General features: G+C 36.9%; 1 protein-coding gene across 1 annotated transcript; it reads right to left on the bottom strand.

The window, feature by feature from the left end:
• Positions 1–61: 61 nt before the first annotated feature.
• Positions 62–9,239, bottom strand: CSF3 (colony stimulating factor 3). The gene is made up of 5 exons (XM_014073750.2): positions 9,224–9,239; positions 8,061–8,221; positions 4,944–5,051; positions 2,870–3,016; positions 62–1,541 (listed from the first exon to the last, which is right to left on the bottom strand). Exons 1-5 carry the CDS (start codon positions 9,237–9,239, stop codon positions 1,383–1,385), a joined length of 591 nt encoding a protein of 196 aa, XP_013929225.2. The 3' UTR covers positions 62–1,382.
• Between the last annotated feature and the right edge of the window lie 6,243 nt (positions 9,240–15,482).

Genomic DNA, 15,482 nt, shown 5'->3' with positions numbered 1-15,482 from the left:
ACTGTCTGGTAAATAATCTGACACAATGGCAGAGGGAGTGCTGTTTATTAGTTTGCTTAAATCAGGAATTTATTTTGCACCAGGATTACTGTACATAAAGCAAGGTTAAGCAGTCTGGGAGTTGTTCACCTTTTTACACCACAATTATTTTCTGCACAATAGTGTGGCTAATGATAGATGATGATGGAAGTTATGAACTGAACCTCTTCTAAAAAAGAAACCATGTCTGCCTGCAGTCTATTTAGCCTCGGTAAAAAAATGGCAAGGCCACAGACTATACCGTAGGCCCCAAATACTAGTAAAGACAGGAATTGCAAACTTCTCTTATGTTTCATCCTGTAGTTTCAGCTAGCTACCACCAGCTAGTACTCTTATGTTTAAATATTAAACAGTAGTTTAATGTTGTATGTACCTCAACATATATGCCACACGTGGCTATAGCCCTGTGAACTGTGCACTCAAGAATGGCTGAAATCTAAACAACTGTTTTACATTAATCTGACAGCATTGGTATAAATAATAAATAAATATCTAGTACTGAAGTCCAAATTCAAGTTTCAACAATTCCGACACTATAAATATTAAATATGCTAATAAATTAAAATAATAACAAACTATTAAAAACCGATTACAGTGATATTTCCACAGGGAAAGAAGAGCCTGGGTGAACTGGGAACTTGCCATCATAAGAATACATTTCATTGCAAAATATTTGATATTTGAAAAAAAATCATTTTTTCTTACAAGTTAATTATTATCAGTCTTAAACAACTGATGTTTTAACTGCAGTAACCTTTCAAATGGTAAAAGATCTGAAGGCAAATTTCCCCATTTCCACGTACTATATACATGTGAGATGCTCTTCTTTCAATACCGTACCAATAATCATTTGAAGTGAATGCTAATCTATAAAAATTTACAGTCTGTTTTAAAACAAATTACAACTTAACCCAGTGTTTCTCAACTTTAGAAATTCTTAAGACTTCAATTTTCCTCAAAGCCAGAATTGCTGAGGTTGAGAAACAATGGCTTAAGAGAATGGAATGTTCACGATGTAAGACAATGGCTTGCTTTTCACAACATGCTGAATCTTTAGCAACCCAGCTCCGCTTTAATCTAATCTAACATGTTGTACAAACTCAGCTAATATTTTTATTTCTCTTAGAGCTAAATTTATCTGGATTACTTTATTGTCTCCTACTTTCAGTGTATTAAAATGATGTATAAAAATTTAAAATAAATTAAAAACAAAGATAGAGAAGCTGGAATTATACCCGTCAAAGCAGTCCTGTCAGGCAAAAGCAAGTCTTAGGACTTCCTTTTTCCCCCACAGAACTATTTCAGCTTCCAAGTCTTTAGTGAGAATTCTCCATAGATTCCCTTTATGTACTACAGTGCCTCAGGGCCCGGAAAATCATATCCATAAATATCTGGAGTTTGCAGAGAACCAGGTAGCTTCCAATTTCTCTTTGAACTTCCACAAATTTAGGCTCGTTTTCTGCTGGTGGATAGACAACACTGGTCAGACTACTTTCTTCCATCTAAAACAAAGATTAAAGAAATTGAGGAATCTCAGATTAATAATTCACATTTGCATATTAAGTCCAACAGTATCTAAATCAGCCTTGCATGTTACTCTTGGATCAATCCTATTGCAGCCAATGCTGTCACTTTCAAATCCCCAAGTGCTCTTCAATGACCTTATTTTAATAAATAAACTGTGTGTTTGTCATGGCAAGGGACAATGGGATGTAACCCAGCAGGGAAAAACATGGTCCCAGCCTTCTGAAAAGCAGAGAGAAAACTTTTTGTTCCACAAGGAGCAGTGGGTCAAGGGATTTGCTCATAAGTACATATCTGAGCGAGTGTAAGCAAGATAATGCACTCAGATATATTCACTTCCCCATGCATCCTATTCTCTGTCCCACCATAGTTGCAGCAACAATTTTATAAGGCAAGCTTGAAGGATTGCCTCAGTTCAAAGAGTGCAGCAGTTTGTCTATGTTAGGATTATTGCATGAACAGGAAAAATGCTCATATCATATAAAATAAAGTTCAGTACAGTACAAAAGTGTTAGGATTAATGCATGAACAGGAAAAATGCTCATATCATATAAAATAAAGTTCAGTACAGTACAAAAGTGTGCAAAAACCAGGCCCTGGGATTATTCAAAGTGTGAAGAGCAAAAGCCTAAGTATTTACTACTTTGAAATTTATGCTTCCAAAATGACAAAGGCAAAGCTTCAGAATATACAACTGTACAATAAGTAATAGCAACAGAGGTTATTCCCAAAGATGAAGTGGGGGAATAATTAAAAGAATCTTCCTGCAAGCACAGCACTTTGGGGTGTATTTGAGTGCTGAAGCAGTCTGCTTCTTAGATCCATATAAAGGACATGGCTTCTCTAAGAGGACTGAGTAGTATGCATCTTGCAAATACTAAAGCCATAGAGTACTTTGGATTTGATACTAAAAAAAGTGCTCTGGAATATGAAAATAACCCCTGTGTTCAATAGCAGGAAAATCCCAATGGCTTTCCCCTTTCACACCTATTGTGTGATCCCAGAAAAGGATACAGCCCTCGAGTGTTGCAACAGATGCTATATTCATGCCCATGTATCCTTTGGAAATGGAATCTAAAGTACTCTCCATATCTGCAGTTTTTAGAAACTTACCTTCATAGTTCATCAACATTCCCCAAGAGAACATTGCTAATATCTAGGTAGGTGACCTGCTAAATCATAGCAGATTCATACATTCATACATATACTAAACATTTCTTATATTCCCCTTAGAACTGGGTGGTTTCCCCTCACTACCTGGCTTCGATCCTTTCCCGACTTAAATAATATTTATGCAACTCCTCACCTGTTGTTGAATGTTGCGGGACAAGTTGGAAATATCCAGTTGAATATTAAGTACTTGGTCAGCGTAAGTTGTTAAGATTTGGTGAATATATGACAGATAGCCGGAGTAGGTTTGGAGGCCTGCCTGTATCTGATTGAAGCAGCTTTCCTACATGATATAAATGTTATAGGAAATTATTACCAAAAATTATTATGCATTCCTTTCTTACACAAATTTCAATAAAATATTTCTTTGATTTCAATGGTATTGTACAACTTCTGCATTGAGAGGCAAGTCAAGCTCTGTTCTCCAGAAAGTAGACAAGGTTATTGAAATTATGGAAAAAGTTATTTCCACAATAAAATGTATACATAATCAGAAAACAAACCCGATTCTGCTGTGCCACAATTAAAAGCTATATTAATTACAAGGTAAGGAAACAGTGACATTCTTCAGGATGAAATGTTAGAATTGGCTTAATATGGATAAATATGGACAATTTCTACTGTTTTTAAATTAAGCAATAAAGGATAAACTAAAGCATAAAGAGTGACTCCATTTCTCTACCATTTTAAGCAATGACCAGCCAGTATATACTAGGAATTAATAGATTAATAGTGGAAAAATTGACAAAGTTATAAAAAGTGGTAGCCAGAAAAATGTGATTTGAATAAACATACATTTTAATTAAACAATAAAATAGATGTAGATGATCTATGCACTACACTTGAATTTATAGCTCTTAAGAAATGTTTATTGGGAAAACAGACAGGGGAATTTTCTCTTAATGCTGTTATCAGTGATATTAACCTATTTTGTAATATTCTTCTCTGGAGATGTTGGCTAGCCCAAAATTATTATATTGGGTAGATATGTAAAATATGAACACTCTGAAACAGGTCTGCTTTAAAAAAATAAAAATAAATGTGCCCAGAGCACATTTTTAGAACCAGGACATGGGCATGGCAGAAGCAAATTAATATTAGAATAAGTATCTTATTTCATTACTGTTTAGGGTTTGAGTGTTCACCTTTTAAGGAATAACCATTATTGCCAAAATGAATTTGACACCAGTAGAACTAATGGCCAAATTTAAAGCAGGCACCCATCAAGGAGTTGTGTACTTACACACTTTATAATAAAGTTGTCAAATATTACACTTAATGCATGTGTATTGTCAGTGGAAGCCCCATTAAAAAGGTTAAGATTAAGATTAGAAAAAAGATGGGCCAATGACAATGCAATTATTTCAGCTCCAGTGAAATCAAGCTAATGATTTACATGATTACTGATATTACATGGAACTACAGCAAAGGGTGCATATTATTGTTATGGGGAATGTATTAAAAACATGAGATAGAATCAGTAAGAGAGTTTATGCACAGACAAGGTAGGTGGACATTTGCAGGAGTGAGTCCCATTACTGGCTTAAAAATCAATATTGCTTTATTTCTGCTTTGTTTCCTTTATAATATATGATTATGGATAATATAGCCCCAGAGAGTATCTTCGTACATATGTAAATTGTTAATGTGCACCAGCACAGGTCCTGTCTTACCTCATTCTAATTTTAAAGACATTTATTTTCCTTCAGCCAAAAGAGGGGGGGAAAAAGAGATGGCAATATAATAAAGCAAAGTAGTTTGCTTACAAGTACACCTCTGAAAACCAAATAGTTTCCAAAACCATTTTTAGGAAATTAAAAATAGTTAGTGGCTGGAATCAAATGCTCTGTCTTCTCAGACAAAACTATCAGCAGCTAGAAAGAGCCAGTCTGGGTAAAAAAAGGCTCCCCAAAAATTAGAAAGGTAACTAAAAAACATTCTTATCAGCTTACTTATAAGGAAGGACACTTAGCCAGTCATGTAGGCTGGGGAATTCTAGGAGCTGAAATCCATATATCTTAAATTTGCTGAGTCTAGGCAGCCATTTTACAAACAGCACATAGGCTCTTTGTGAGTACACTCACAAATGTTCTTAAAAATCCCAAATATTGCCATGATTTCTTACAAAATTATGTGCTGCTACCCTAGTACTTCTTCCATTGAGAGGGAAAATGCTTTTAAGTTACAATGAGATGGATGTTGTTACTTACCATGTCACAGGGATCCTGCTGGCAATGAGAGATATTAACTTGTTGAATGCCCAAAAGCTTCTCTATCGTTATTAGTTCTCTGTTGCTGCCAAAGCTGAATGCTTTACGCTGGAAGGGAAAAAAAGAAAATATTGTCTGAAGAGACATTTCTGGAATTCCAAAAAAAGAGCAAACATATGTGAGTGCTTTTATATCTTTGCTCCCTAAAAGCACTATTTTACAAAATCCTTCCCCTTCCCACAATCCTATTTTTACTATACTTCAAAACCCAACAAAGCTCAGAGAATCTGAATAACGTTTAATACTGACATGAACTTATTAAAATGCATATTAACGTACTTATATGAATATAAATATTTTAATAATCCTAAATCCTGTCCTCATTGTAAATTGTGCCAAATTGCACTCAATTTTAAGGGTTGAATTCACTGTACTATACTTAAGGGGAGCTTCAATGAATCCAGTAGGATTTTTTGATAATTTCTTCACTATCTTCTGGTGTCTTCTTAAAATTGCTCACGTGTTATTGAAGCGATATTAAAGTTCTCACTACTGTTGTTTTGGTCCATCAATGGCTGGATAACTCAAAAGGTGCTGTAAGTTATTAATGAAGAAATTACCTTAGTCACATCTAACTTTAAGTTTGATTAGTTTTCACTATTTAGCTCTGTGTGGCTGATATGCAAATAGCAGTATGGAAAAGGGCTGAATATTGCTGCATTCTGACACAGCAAATACTTATCTTGAGACTCACTATTTGAAATTTCCCACCAAGTTTCTAAATCTTTAAGCAGAATGCTTTAAAGTACATGAGTAATGTCTATGGAAATCTCAGCAGCTAATGAGTACAGTTGGATATGACTTCCAGCAATTAAGAGATTTTGACTGTTCTTTTCATCTTCCTCATAATTAACAAATCTATTCATCATCTTCATAATTAACAAATTATGCTCTACTAAAAATAGGAAGTTGAATGCATATCAGCCACAGAGCTAAATAGTGAAAACCAATCAAACTTAAAGTTAGCTGTGACTAAGGTAATTTCTTCATTAATAGCTTACAGCACCTTTGGAGTTATCCAGCCATTGCTGGACCAAAACAACAGTAATGAGAACTTTAATATCACTTCAATAACATCTGAGTGATTTTATGAAGACACCAGAAGTCAGTGGAGAAATTATCAAAAAATCCTATTGGATTCATTGAGACTCACCTTAAGTACAGTGAAACCTCGATTCAACCCATTAAAACTGAGTATAACTTGGCACAATTTACAATGAGGATATTATTCTTAAAATAAATACTAAATTTTACCTCTGAATTTAGAGTCGTTCACCATAAGCTACTCTTATATGAATCACTATCCACACAATCCAAATGAAAAAAACTATTTGAAAGAATTGCAAAGGAGCATCAAGCAGGTAATTCCACTCCGTTGGATTTTCTCCCTTTGTATTTAATAAATCTTAATTATAATATATTTATTTGTTTGACAGATTCAATCAAAATATTCCCTCCCAACACCCAAAGAAGAATGCATCAAGAATGCCAAACTTTGCTGGCTTGTTTGCAAAGAATTTTCTCCTTTGAGTTTTGACACTCTGAATTGGCACAATCTTACATGTATTCTGGAAGCACCAGACAGAAACATTTGTGTAATTTTAGTAGATAATTTTATGCTAGGAAATGCATAAGATTAAGGCTTTTTGGAAGACTGAGCTGTAATTTATGGGAAGTACTAGCAAAGGAACCCATATCTGAATGATGTTCCAGGTAGTTTATGGGAAAATTTCAGCCAACTATGAATTTGGTTTTATGTATGTATAATGCTCTAATTACTTTAATCTATCATGTTTCTCAATTACGTCACTATGGTAGGAGCAGGTATATTGGCACAATGGGCATCAAGGTATTTCTAAGTAACACTCTTCATGCCAAGTTTTCCATACTCCTAAATTTAAACTCTATGATCTGCAGTAGTTTGCTGGCTTTAATTGCTGGTTTTCTTCATTACAGCTGCTAAAAGTTGAAATTCGACACGTGCAAGATTACTAGTTTTTCACTCACACAAGAGTTTGGATGGGGTTGGTAAATTCAACAATTGCATTGGAGGCCCATGTGGTTTTATAACATGAAGAATCTTCTACTAACAGAGATGTCATCTGCAAACTCTCTACTGTAGCATGGTCATAGTTATAACCAGGTATCCTAACTGGTCTACTGATTAATATTTTAATTCCTTTGTTCAAGAATGCAAGAAGAACTTCTACAGAAGATATCAGTAGTAAAGCAGTACACTAGTACATCTAAGTGTAGACTGAAAGCACACCATCAAAATTAGTAATGGTTTAAAGCCACATTTGTGCTACCTTATCACATATAAGTTTTTTTATATTACTCAGATTCTTCTCCAAATCCTTCCTTGTTATTTAAAATTATGCATTGGTTTAAGTAGTGATTTAAAGGGTCTTTTTAGCTTTGGGATTCTATGAAGTAACATTTCAGTGGAAGAAAATCAAAAGACTTCAAGTTTATTACTTCAATACATTTAATCTGGCAGCTTTGTTCCCCTTCCACTATTCAACATTTTCCATTAGTCTGAGATTCTGCTGTATCATTTCAATATAATAGGGAGTTTATAAATTTTAGATTAATTTAAAAATAGGACTTCATCTAGCTACATTACACCTCAAATTCATAAATGTCTAGGCTTTCATAGTAAATAATCATACTGGCTTGGAAATCTAGTCCCAAATGCAAATCTCCAGGTTAAAAATATCGTTAAAACAATACTGGAAGAAAAAACTAAAACTACCAAGATTTATATCTACTTTATTTGCATCATTGCAGTAGAGAATTTACCCAATATGGCTGGCAAATATTTTCATCAACATATCCTAAGGAATCTATAGATTACTTGTTTCCCTCTCCCACTACAGATTCTTTACTTTTTGTTGGAAAGAAACTTGGTATACAGCAATTTAATACATATTGATTCAAAAGCCAATTCATAAATGCTGATAACATAGCCCCAACTTCTTTAAAATAACTTTGAGAAACTTGTTTGACAAACTATATGTATCTCTTTGTAGATCTCTTTACCCAGCATATACTTACCACAAGCCTATTCAATGCAAGGAGATCAGCCTTTATCCGGATGGCAAACTCCTTATTTTTCGAAACAAACTGATGTAAACCAGGATCTCCAGAAAATTCTGCATGAGGTGCAGCTAAGCACATTAACCAAGAAAGTGCAATACTGACAAGAAGAAGACCACCTGGGAAAATAAAAGAATATACAATGGTCAGGAGAGACTGGTCGTTTAAAAAACAAACTGGACCACTTCTATGAACTGCACTAAAATATCTAGCTGATAACTAATATATAAAAGATTGAAACCATTAGATAGCTATAATATGATCAATTATCATTTATCAGCTCCAGCCCACAGTCTTCACTTACTGCCTCATCTCTGCCGCTTTTCTGTTAAAACAAGGAAAAGTGGAGCTGGAGCTTCACAGCTCCAATCTGAAGGGACGCCGCTCAACTCCTCATAGCTCGAGCCAAGACGAAACTATGAGCGCAAGAGGGTGGAAGACGGATTCCGTCAGAATTAGTCTATCATTCTTCTAGCACGTGCAGCAAATTCAGTGGAACTCAGCCTAAAATACGAGCCTGCCGCTTTCATCTCCCCAACCTTTCCAAGTCGGGGGCGTCTCTATCACGTGGCAATCTTTGGCTTCGCTTGACGCGAGTCCCCGCAAGAGCTACGGCGGGTTTTTCGAAACCCGGTTGCCCAGCTCGTTTGAAAAAGGTGAAAATGTCAGTAGGCTGGAAAACGAAGCCGCGTCTTCTCTGAACTTTTGGGAGAACTTCGAGGCAAATACCATAATTTCCTTCCTTCTTAAACGCACAAAGGCCAGTCCTGACCTCTGGAAATAAAACAATTTAACCGGTTAAGAGTTTTATTCTCCTACAATCAAACCCGGACCTGCAATCTGGCCACTTCAAAACTTGTTAAACATTCCTGAAGGCGGTGCTAAGGAATAGCGAGCGGTCGGGAAGATAAGCCGGGACTCGTCCTTCTTCCTTTCCTCAACCGCAAAGGTGGGCAATAGTCCCAAAGGCGGCGGAAAAGCGCTCCGGAGAGCCCTCGCCCCGAGAGACGCCAAAAAGGCTACCTTCGCCTGAGCAAGGTGCCACCACGAGGAAACTTACCCTCTCGTCTCCAGCCCCGCCCGGCCGCGACGAGGAAGGACCTGCCCCGAATGCTACTTACTCCGTGCCGAACTCATCCTTCTCCGCCCTTTTCTTTGAAAACGACGCACTTGTGATGCGGGAGGTCACTGGCGAGCTGGTGCCTGGATTGCTGTGAATCAAACTGTTCTCCATTGGGGGTATTTATAGAGAGAATATTCAGGAACTTCCTCCGGACGGTGAAAAAGAGGGAGGGCACTGGAGGCTAATTGAGAGGAGTGGTGTTAGGCTATGACTCTTACGGTTTTTTTTTGTTTATGCGCTAATTACGGTAAATTCAAAATCCACCGAATGTCCTTGATCAGGGTCACAGGGTGGGAGATGAGGGTCTACAACAGGAGCCTATTTCCCACGAGTGAAATTGTTTCCCAGGTAATTCTGGGATTGTTTCATTAAAGCTTTAAAGAAATCACAGCTGGCTCCAACATTGGAACAACATCTGTGATCTTTTAAAACTGTATTGGAATTATTGAAGATTTTGTTCTTTTTTAAAAAAAACCAACAAGGAGTATAAACTTCATTTTTGAAGGTAAAGTATTATTTTATGGAAAATAAACACAGTAACAAAATGCTACTCTATTTTTTAAAAAAGTTTTCTCTCTTGATTTAATTTAAAGAGAGGTTATAACTACAAGATCGTGTATTTCCCCAACCTTCCAGAGCCATTTTATTTCTCAGATCTTGGACCCATCTTTCCTCATATATTCCTTTACACCTTCCCTTATTTATTTATTCTAGAGCCATGGATTGGTTCCAGAATTACAGCACTCTTATGGGAATAGGGCTTGGCAAACAAAAAACTCATTAATCTTAATAGCCCTACCCAATGTATGGCAAAATCTAGATCTAGTCAGGCTCAAGCAGTGACTTAAAATGAAATTTAACAGGAAGAAATGAGATTCTGAATCTGCCTAGTACAAATAAAAGGCATGATTAAGATGGGGAAACTTGATACATCTGAAACAGATCTGGTGTCTGATCAACCCCAGGGTTGATAAGAGCATCTAGGATTGTTACAGTTACTTAAAATGGTAAATGTTACCATGGTGTAGCATTGAGTCCATATCATGAGAATTAATTGTTTCATTCTACTGGGCCCTAATCAGACTTGATTTGGAATACAATGTTATGTTCTGGGTATCACTTTTTTTTTAAAAAAAAGATGGACAAATTCAGCCAGTTCAAAGAAAGGCTATTAGATTTGTGACGAGTCAGGTGTTTAAATCCCATCAGGAATAGCTTAAGAAACTGGATGTGTTTGATCCACAAAAGAGATGATTTGTGGGGAGGTCAGAGAGTAGTTTACAAATATCTGAAGAGTTGGCATATATAGGTAGTCCTTAATTTACAGTTAGTTGCTCAGCTATCAGTCACAATGGATCCCCCAAAGATACTTACAAGCTATTCCAAAGTTCTGACAGCTGTCCTCCCCCATGATCACATGACCATATTTCAGATGCTTGGCAAACAGCCCAAATTTGTGACCATCTATAGCAGGGGTATCAAACTGGTGGCCTTTAGGCTGGATGAATCACATGCAGGCCATACCCCACCCAGCTCCGCAAAGGGGGAAAAATGCTGTGATACGTCACATGATGACAATGTAATATGGTGAGTTTGACACCCATGGTCTACAGCATCCTACAGGCATCTGAATGCAAGTTACATCATTTTTGCCAAAAACCAAATGTTTACTTTACATTTTTAGCAAAAATGCCACATAGTAAATGAGTTCACTTAGAGCCCATAGCACTGATTGACAACTTTTGTAAAGGTTGTAAAATTGTATTGGATACAGTATGACCTGCTGCATAACCATTATGATTTACGACTGTAACGGGTAGACTCCAGAGGTGGTATTCTGCCAGTTTGCCCCAGTTCAGGTGAACCAGTAATGGCGGGAGGTTCCATCCACCCACCCAGACGTCATCACGGATGCTCTGCGCATGTACAGAAGCTCCGCACATGAGAAAAGCGCCCATGCATACACACTCCCAGTTCTGAACCAGTAGTGAAGGTAATAAAAAACCATTACTGGTAGGCTCCATTATGATCATAAATCAATAACTACCAACAGAAAAAGAATTGGATTAATTCTCTATTGCTTCAGAGAACAGAATAAGAAATAGTGAATTAAAGCTACAAGGAAGTATATTCAGACTGGAAAGCAGGAAGAACTTCCTGAATATACAAATTGTGAGGCAGTAGAGCAGGCTGCTACCTGAAGTGAGGTTTTCTCCTTTGAAGATGTTCAGAGACCAAATATTTATGTGTCAGAGATGCTCTGGTGAATTCTGCATTGAACAAAGGTTTGGACTAGACCTCCAATATTCTTTTCAACTCCATGATTCTCTGCAGATTCACACATAATCTTTATTACTTTTCCAAACTTAGTTTACCATCTGATAAAGAGTTGGATTGAAAGCACAGGTAGTCCTCAAATCACAGTTGAGCCCAAAATTCCTGTTGCGAAGTTAAGTGAATTTTGCCCTATTTTATTATTTTTCTTGCCAGTTGTCAAATGAATCACTGCAATTGTAAAGTTTGTAACATGATTATTGGGTGAACCTAGCTTCCCCATTGACTTTACTTGTCAGAAGGTCACAAAATGTGATCACATGACCCCAGGACACTGCAACCATCATAAATATGAGTCAGTTGCCAAGCATCTGAATTCTGATGTCATGACCATGCATGCAATGGTCGTGAATATGAATGTCATAAACCTTAGTTTTAAATGTTTTTTTCCAGCTCAGTCTTTTATAAAAGTTCTCCAATGTTTTTCTGGGATTGCTATCAGTTATTGTTTTCTTTCCCGAGAATGCCTATTTGGGCAAAGAGACATTCTTATAAACAGTGCTCATTTGCTTTCTAATGTATTAGCTTCCTGTTTAATTTTTAATCTTACAAAATCTTTAAATTGATCTTGGTTTCTTCTGCTATCATGATGGTCATATTCAGACATTCTGTTTAGAGACTGAATCTTTAATGTTGCTTATACCCAAAGACCCGTTAGATCTCACAGGGTCGGCCTCCTCCGGGTTCCGTCCACCAGCCAATGCCATCTGGCTACTACCCGGGGGAGGGCCTTCTCTGTAGCAGCTCCGGCCCTTTGGAATGAACTCTCCGTGGAGATCCGGACCCTCACCTCTCTCCAGGCCTTCCAGAAAGCCATCAAAACCTGGCTGTGCCGGCAGGCCTGGGGTTGATGAGTTTCCCTCCCCTCTCGACTGGTATGGCTGTTTGATTTTCGTGTATTTTAATTATGTGTATTGTGGCTTATGTTCCCTTTCCCCCCTGAGTTGTTCGCCGCCCTGAATCCCTCCTGGAGAAGGGCAGCATACAAATAAACCAAATACAATACAATACAATTATACCCATGTTTCTCAATCTTGGCAATTCTTAAAATGTGAAGACTTCATCTCCAGAATGTCTCAAAATGGTTTTGATCCATCCAATGTGCCTTCTTGACTGGATGGACCTGTAAAAGTATCAGTTAAGCTGGACAGAGATTAATGGGTTTCTCTCTCTCTCCTGTAGTATTCTTGTAATAGATCGCCATATACCTTTATAATCTTCCCAGAGAATTTTTTTTTCTAGAATAGATTAAAATGTAATAAAACAGGATAATATCCCCAGTCAGCACCAGATCAATTTAGCAGGCAACATGGACTAATTCCAATTGATGAAGATTCTTCTTAAAAAATGTATGGTGGATTAAAGCTAAACACAGTTTGCAGGACAGCAATTCTTTATTTTTTTCTGTATATTTGGCTAAGGTGTGCTCCTACTATACCACTTTATATTGTATATAGTGTCCAATATGTATGGGAAGATTTAGGCTAGATCTTGACTGTATGTCAGCCTACATATTGAAACATATTTGAATATTTATGATTTAACAAATAACGAACCCCTTTAATTAAAAAAACAAACCTAACACTGTTTCTTTTCTATTCTCAGTGATTGGAGACATATACAGATAGTCAGCAACTTATGACTATAATAGGGAACAGAATTTGTATTGCTAAGCAAGGTGCTTGTTAAGCGAGTCGCTTTTTTAAAATGACCTTTTTGCCGCAGTTGTTAAGGAAATCATTAAAGTTGTTAAGTGAATCACAAAATAGTTCAACGAATCTGTCTTTCCCTACTGACTTTGCCTGCTGGAAAGATTGCAAATGGTCATCATATAACCATAGAATGCTATAACTGGGATATATACATGCTGATTGTCAAGCACTCAAATTTTGATCACATGTCTCTGGGGATGCTGCAACATTTGGAAGTGTGAGGACCAGTTGTTGGTCATGTTTTTCAGCACTGTTGTAGCACTGTTTTCAGCACTGTTCAGCGGCTAAATAAATTGCTGTAAGTTGAGAACTACCTGTAGCTCGCTAGCCTAGTTAAAATAGGGTTACGTGATTTTTATTTATTTATATCTCACCTTCATTATTTTTATAAATAACTCAGTGAACATATCAAATACACTTTCCTCCTCTTTATCGAACATACCTCCTTCTCCTATTTTCTCCAAAAGCAACAGCCCTGTGAGGTGGGTTAGGCTGAAAGAGAATGACTGGCACAAGGTCATTCAGCTGACTTTCATGGCTAAGGCAGGACTTGAACTCCCACTTTCTAGCCTGGTGCCTTAACAACTAGAATAAACTGGCTTGAGAAACAGTTATTGTCTTAATATGTTGTGTGAACCAGATCAGGTTATTATATTCAAATCCAAATCATCTGGTTTCTTTGTTATTTATTGCATTGTACTATACTGTATTGTATACAGTTTTATTGTGCAGTGTGTTTATTAAGCCAAAATTACTGCTTAATGAGGTAAGTGAATGCAGTCAATATGTTCTTATCCAAAATTGTTTCAAGCATTTTTGGGCACAGAAATGCCAATGATAATTAAAGCATTAGCATAGCCAATTGGCCTACTGACACTTGTGTCTTGGGTTTGTTTGTAAAAATAAGTATTTCCATCCTACTTATTTCAGTGTGATTTACATTTTTGGGAGATGTAGTGAACTAGGGAGGGAGATAGCTTCTATCAATAATTGTCTCAAAGATGGCACTTGGAATCCAACTGGATATTCTTTTAACCTCAAGGAGGAGAATCCAATGATATTGTGACCCCCATGGGAGACAGTTTTGCAGCCTTGTGTTTTAAACAAAATTTTGAAATTAAGTTTGAAGGAATTGCCAAGATGATGAAATTTGTAGAGGTGAAAGTATTTGACATCTGGGTTTCTCCCCCCCAGCCCCATTTAGAAAATGTTTGTGTAGGTTAGAGTTAGTCATCTTAAAGCAATACTGTACTTTTAAAGAATTGGCAGTGTTAGTAGTTAAATGAATCAGGTTTCCTTTCCTAGAATGGAATTTTCCTTCAAGCAGAAAGTTCAGGGGGGAAAGGTAACTATCCCATTCAAAACTATTTCCTTAGAAGAAAACCAAAGATTCTGGCTTTAGGTCCTCTCTAGGTTTAGAGAGCTGAGAGATCCCTCAGCAAGATCTTTTGGGAGGATTCCTACCCACTGTTGCTCCTTTGCTGTCAACTGCCACCGGCTTGTGACAAGAAAAATATAAAAGTACCAATTCTCTCCTTGTGCCATTTCTCTTTGGAGAGATCTGCTATGTAACCATGGATTATTACTTTCCCCATTGACAGCAGAAAGGACTGGTTTCGCTTCCTACACTTGGTATTTGAAGAATTTTCTCTCTCTTTACCATGGCAAGCTTGAATGGCAGATAGCACAGTAGCAGAGGAATTATGCAGAGGATAATTAGTGGATAGAGGGACCCCTGATCAATGTGGTTGGAGGTCTATTTTCAACTTTGCAATAATGTGAAAGATGCCAGAATGGGGTGGCTTTTAAGGAGAATGCTCTCACCCTTTCCTTCCTCTTCCACATTAAAACAAAATGCAGTTTCAAAAATATTTGGCTGCCTGAAGCAGAATTCAAATGTCGTACTCATTCCACAGCTGGCATCACACCTTTTAAAACTCTTGCTGTTCAGGTATCAGTTTATGCTTTCACCTTTATTTAACTATAATGATCCCATTATTTGCTACAAGGCAAGGCAAGCTCTTGAAGAAATAATTAGCATTTATAGGTGATTATGTTTAAAAGAATGTTTAATATTGCACTTTAACAGATGATGTCAGATGCCTTGGAAATAGGGTTTCTTCTTCTTCCAGGCAATGCTTTTATTGAATAAATTCCATTGATATGAATTTGCTTTACACTCTTACACAGGAAGACTTATCTCATGGTTGT

Source organism: Thamnophis sirtalis, unplaced genomic scaffold (genome assembly GCF_051295495.1).
Source record: "Thamnophis sirtalis isolate CommonGarterSnake01/CBP01778 unplaced genomic scaffold, rThaSir2_p1.2 scaffold_4, whole genome shotgun sequence".
In the NCBI taxonomy this organism is placed as follows: Eukaryota; Metazoa; Chordata; class Lepidosauria; order Squamata; family Natricidae; genus Thamnophis; species Thamnophis sirtalis.
Note: the sequence above shows the minus strand (reverse complement) of the source record. Positions and strands in the feature narration are given on the sequence as shown.

What these genes read in the sequence shown, in the direction of transcription:
- CSF3 (XM_014073750.2), bottom strand. An exon ending in TTGCATTGAATAGGCTTGTG is followed by an intron (nt 5,052 to 8,060) that starts GTAAGTATATGC and finishes TTTCCCTTCCAG; the next exon opens with CGTAAAGCATTCAGCTTTGG. An exon ending in AGCAGGATCCCTGTGACATG is followed by an intron (nt 3,017 to 4,943) that starts GTAAGTAACAAC and finishes TATATCATGTAG; the next exon opens with GAAAGCTGCTTCAATCAGAT.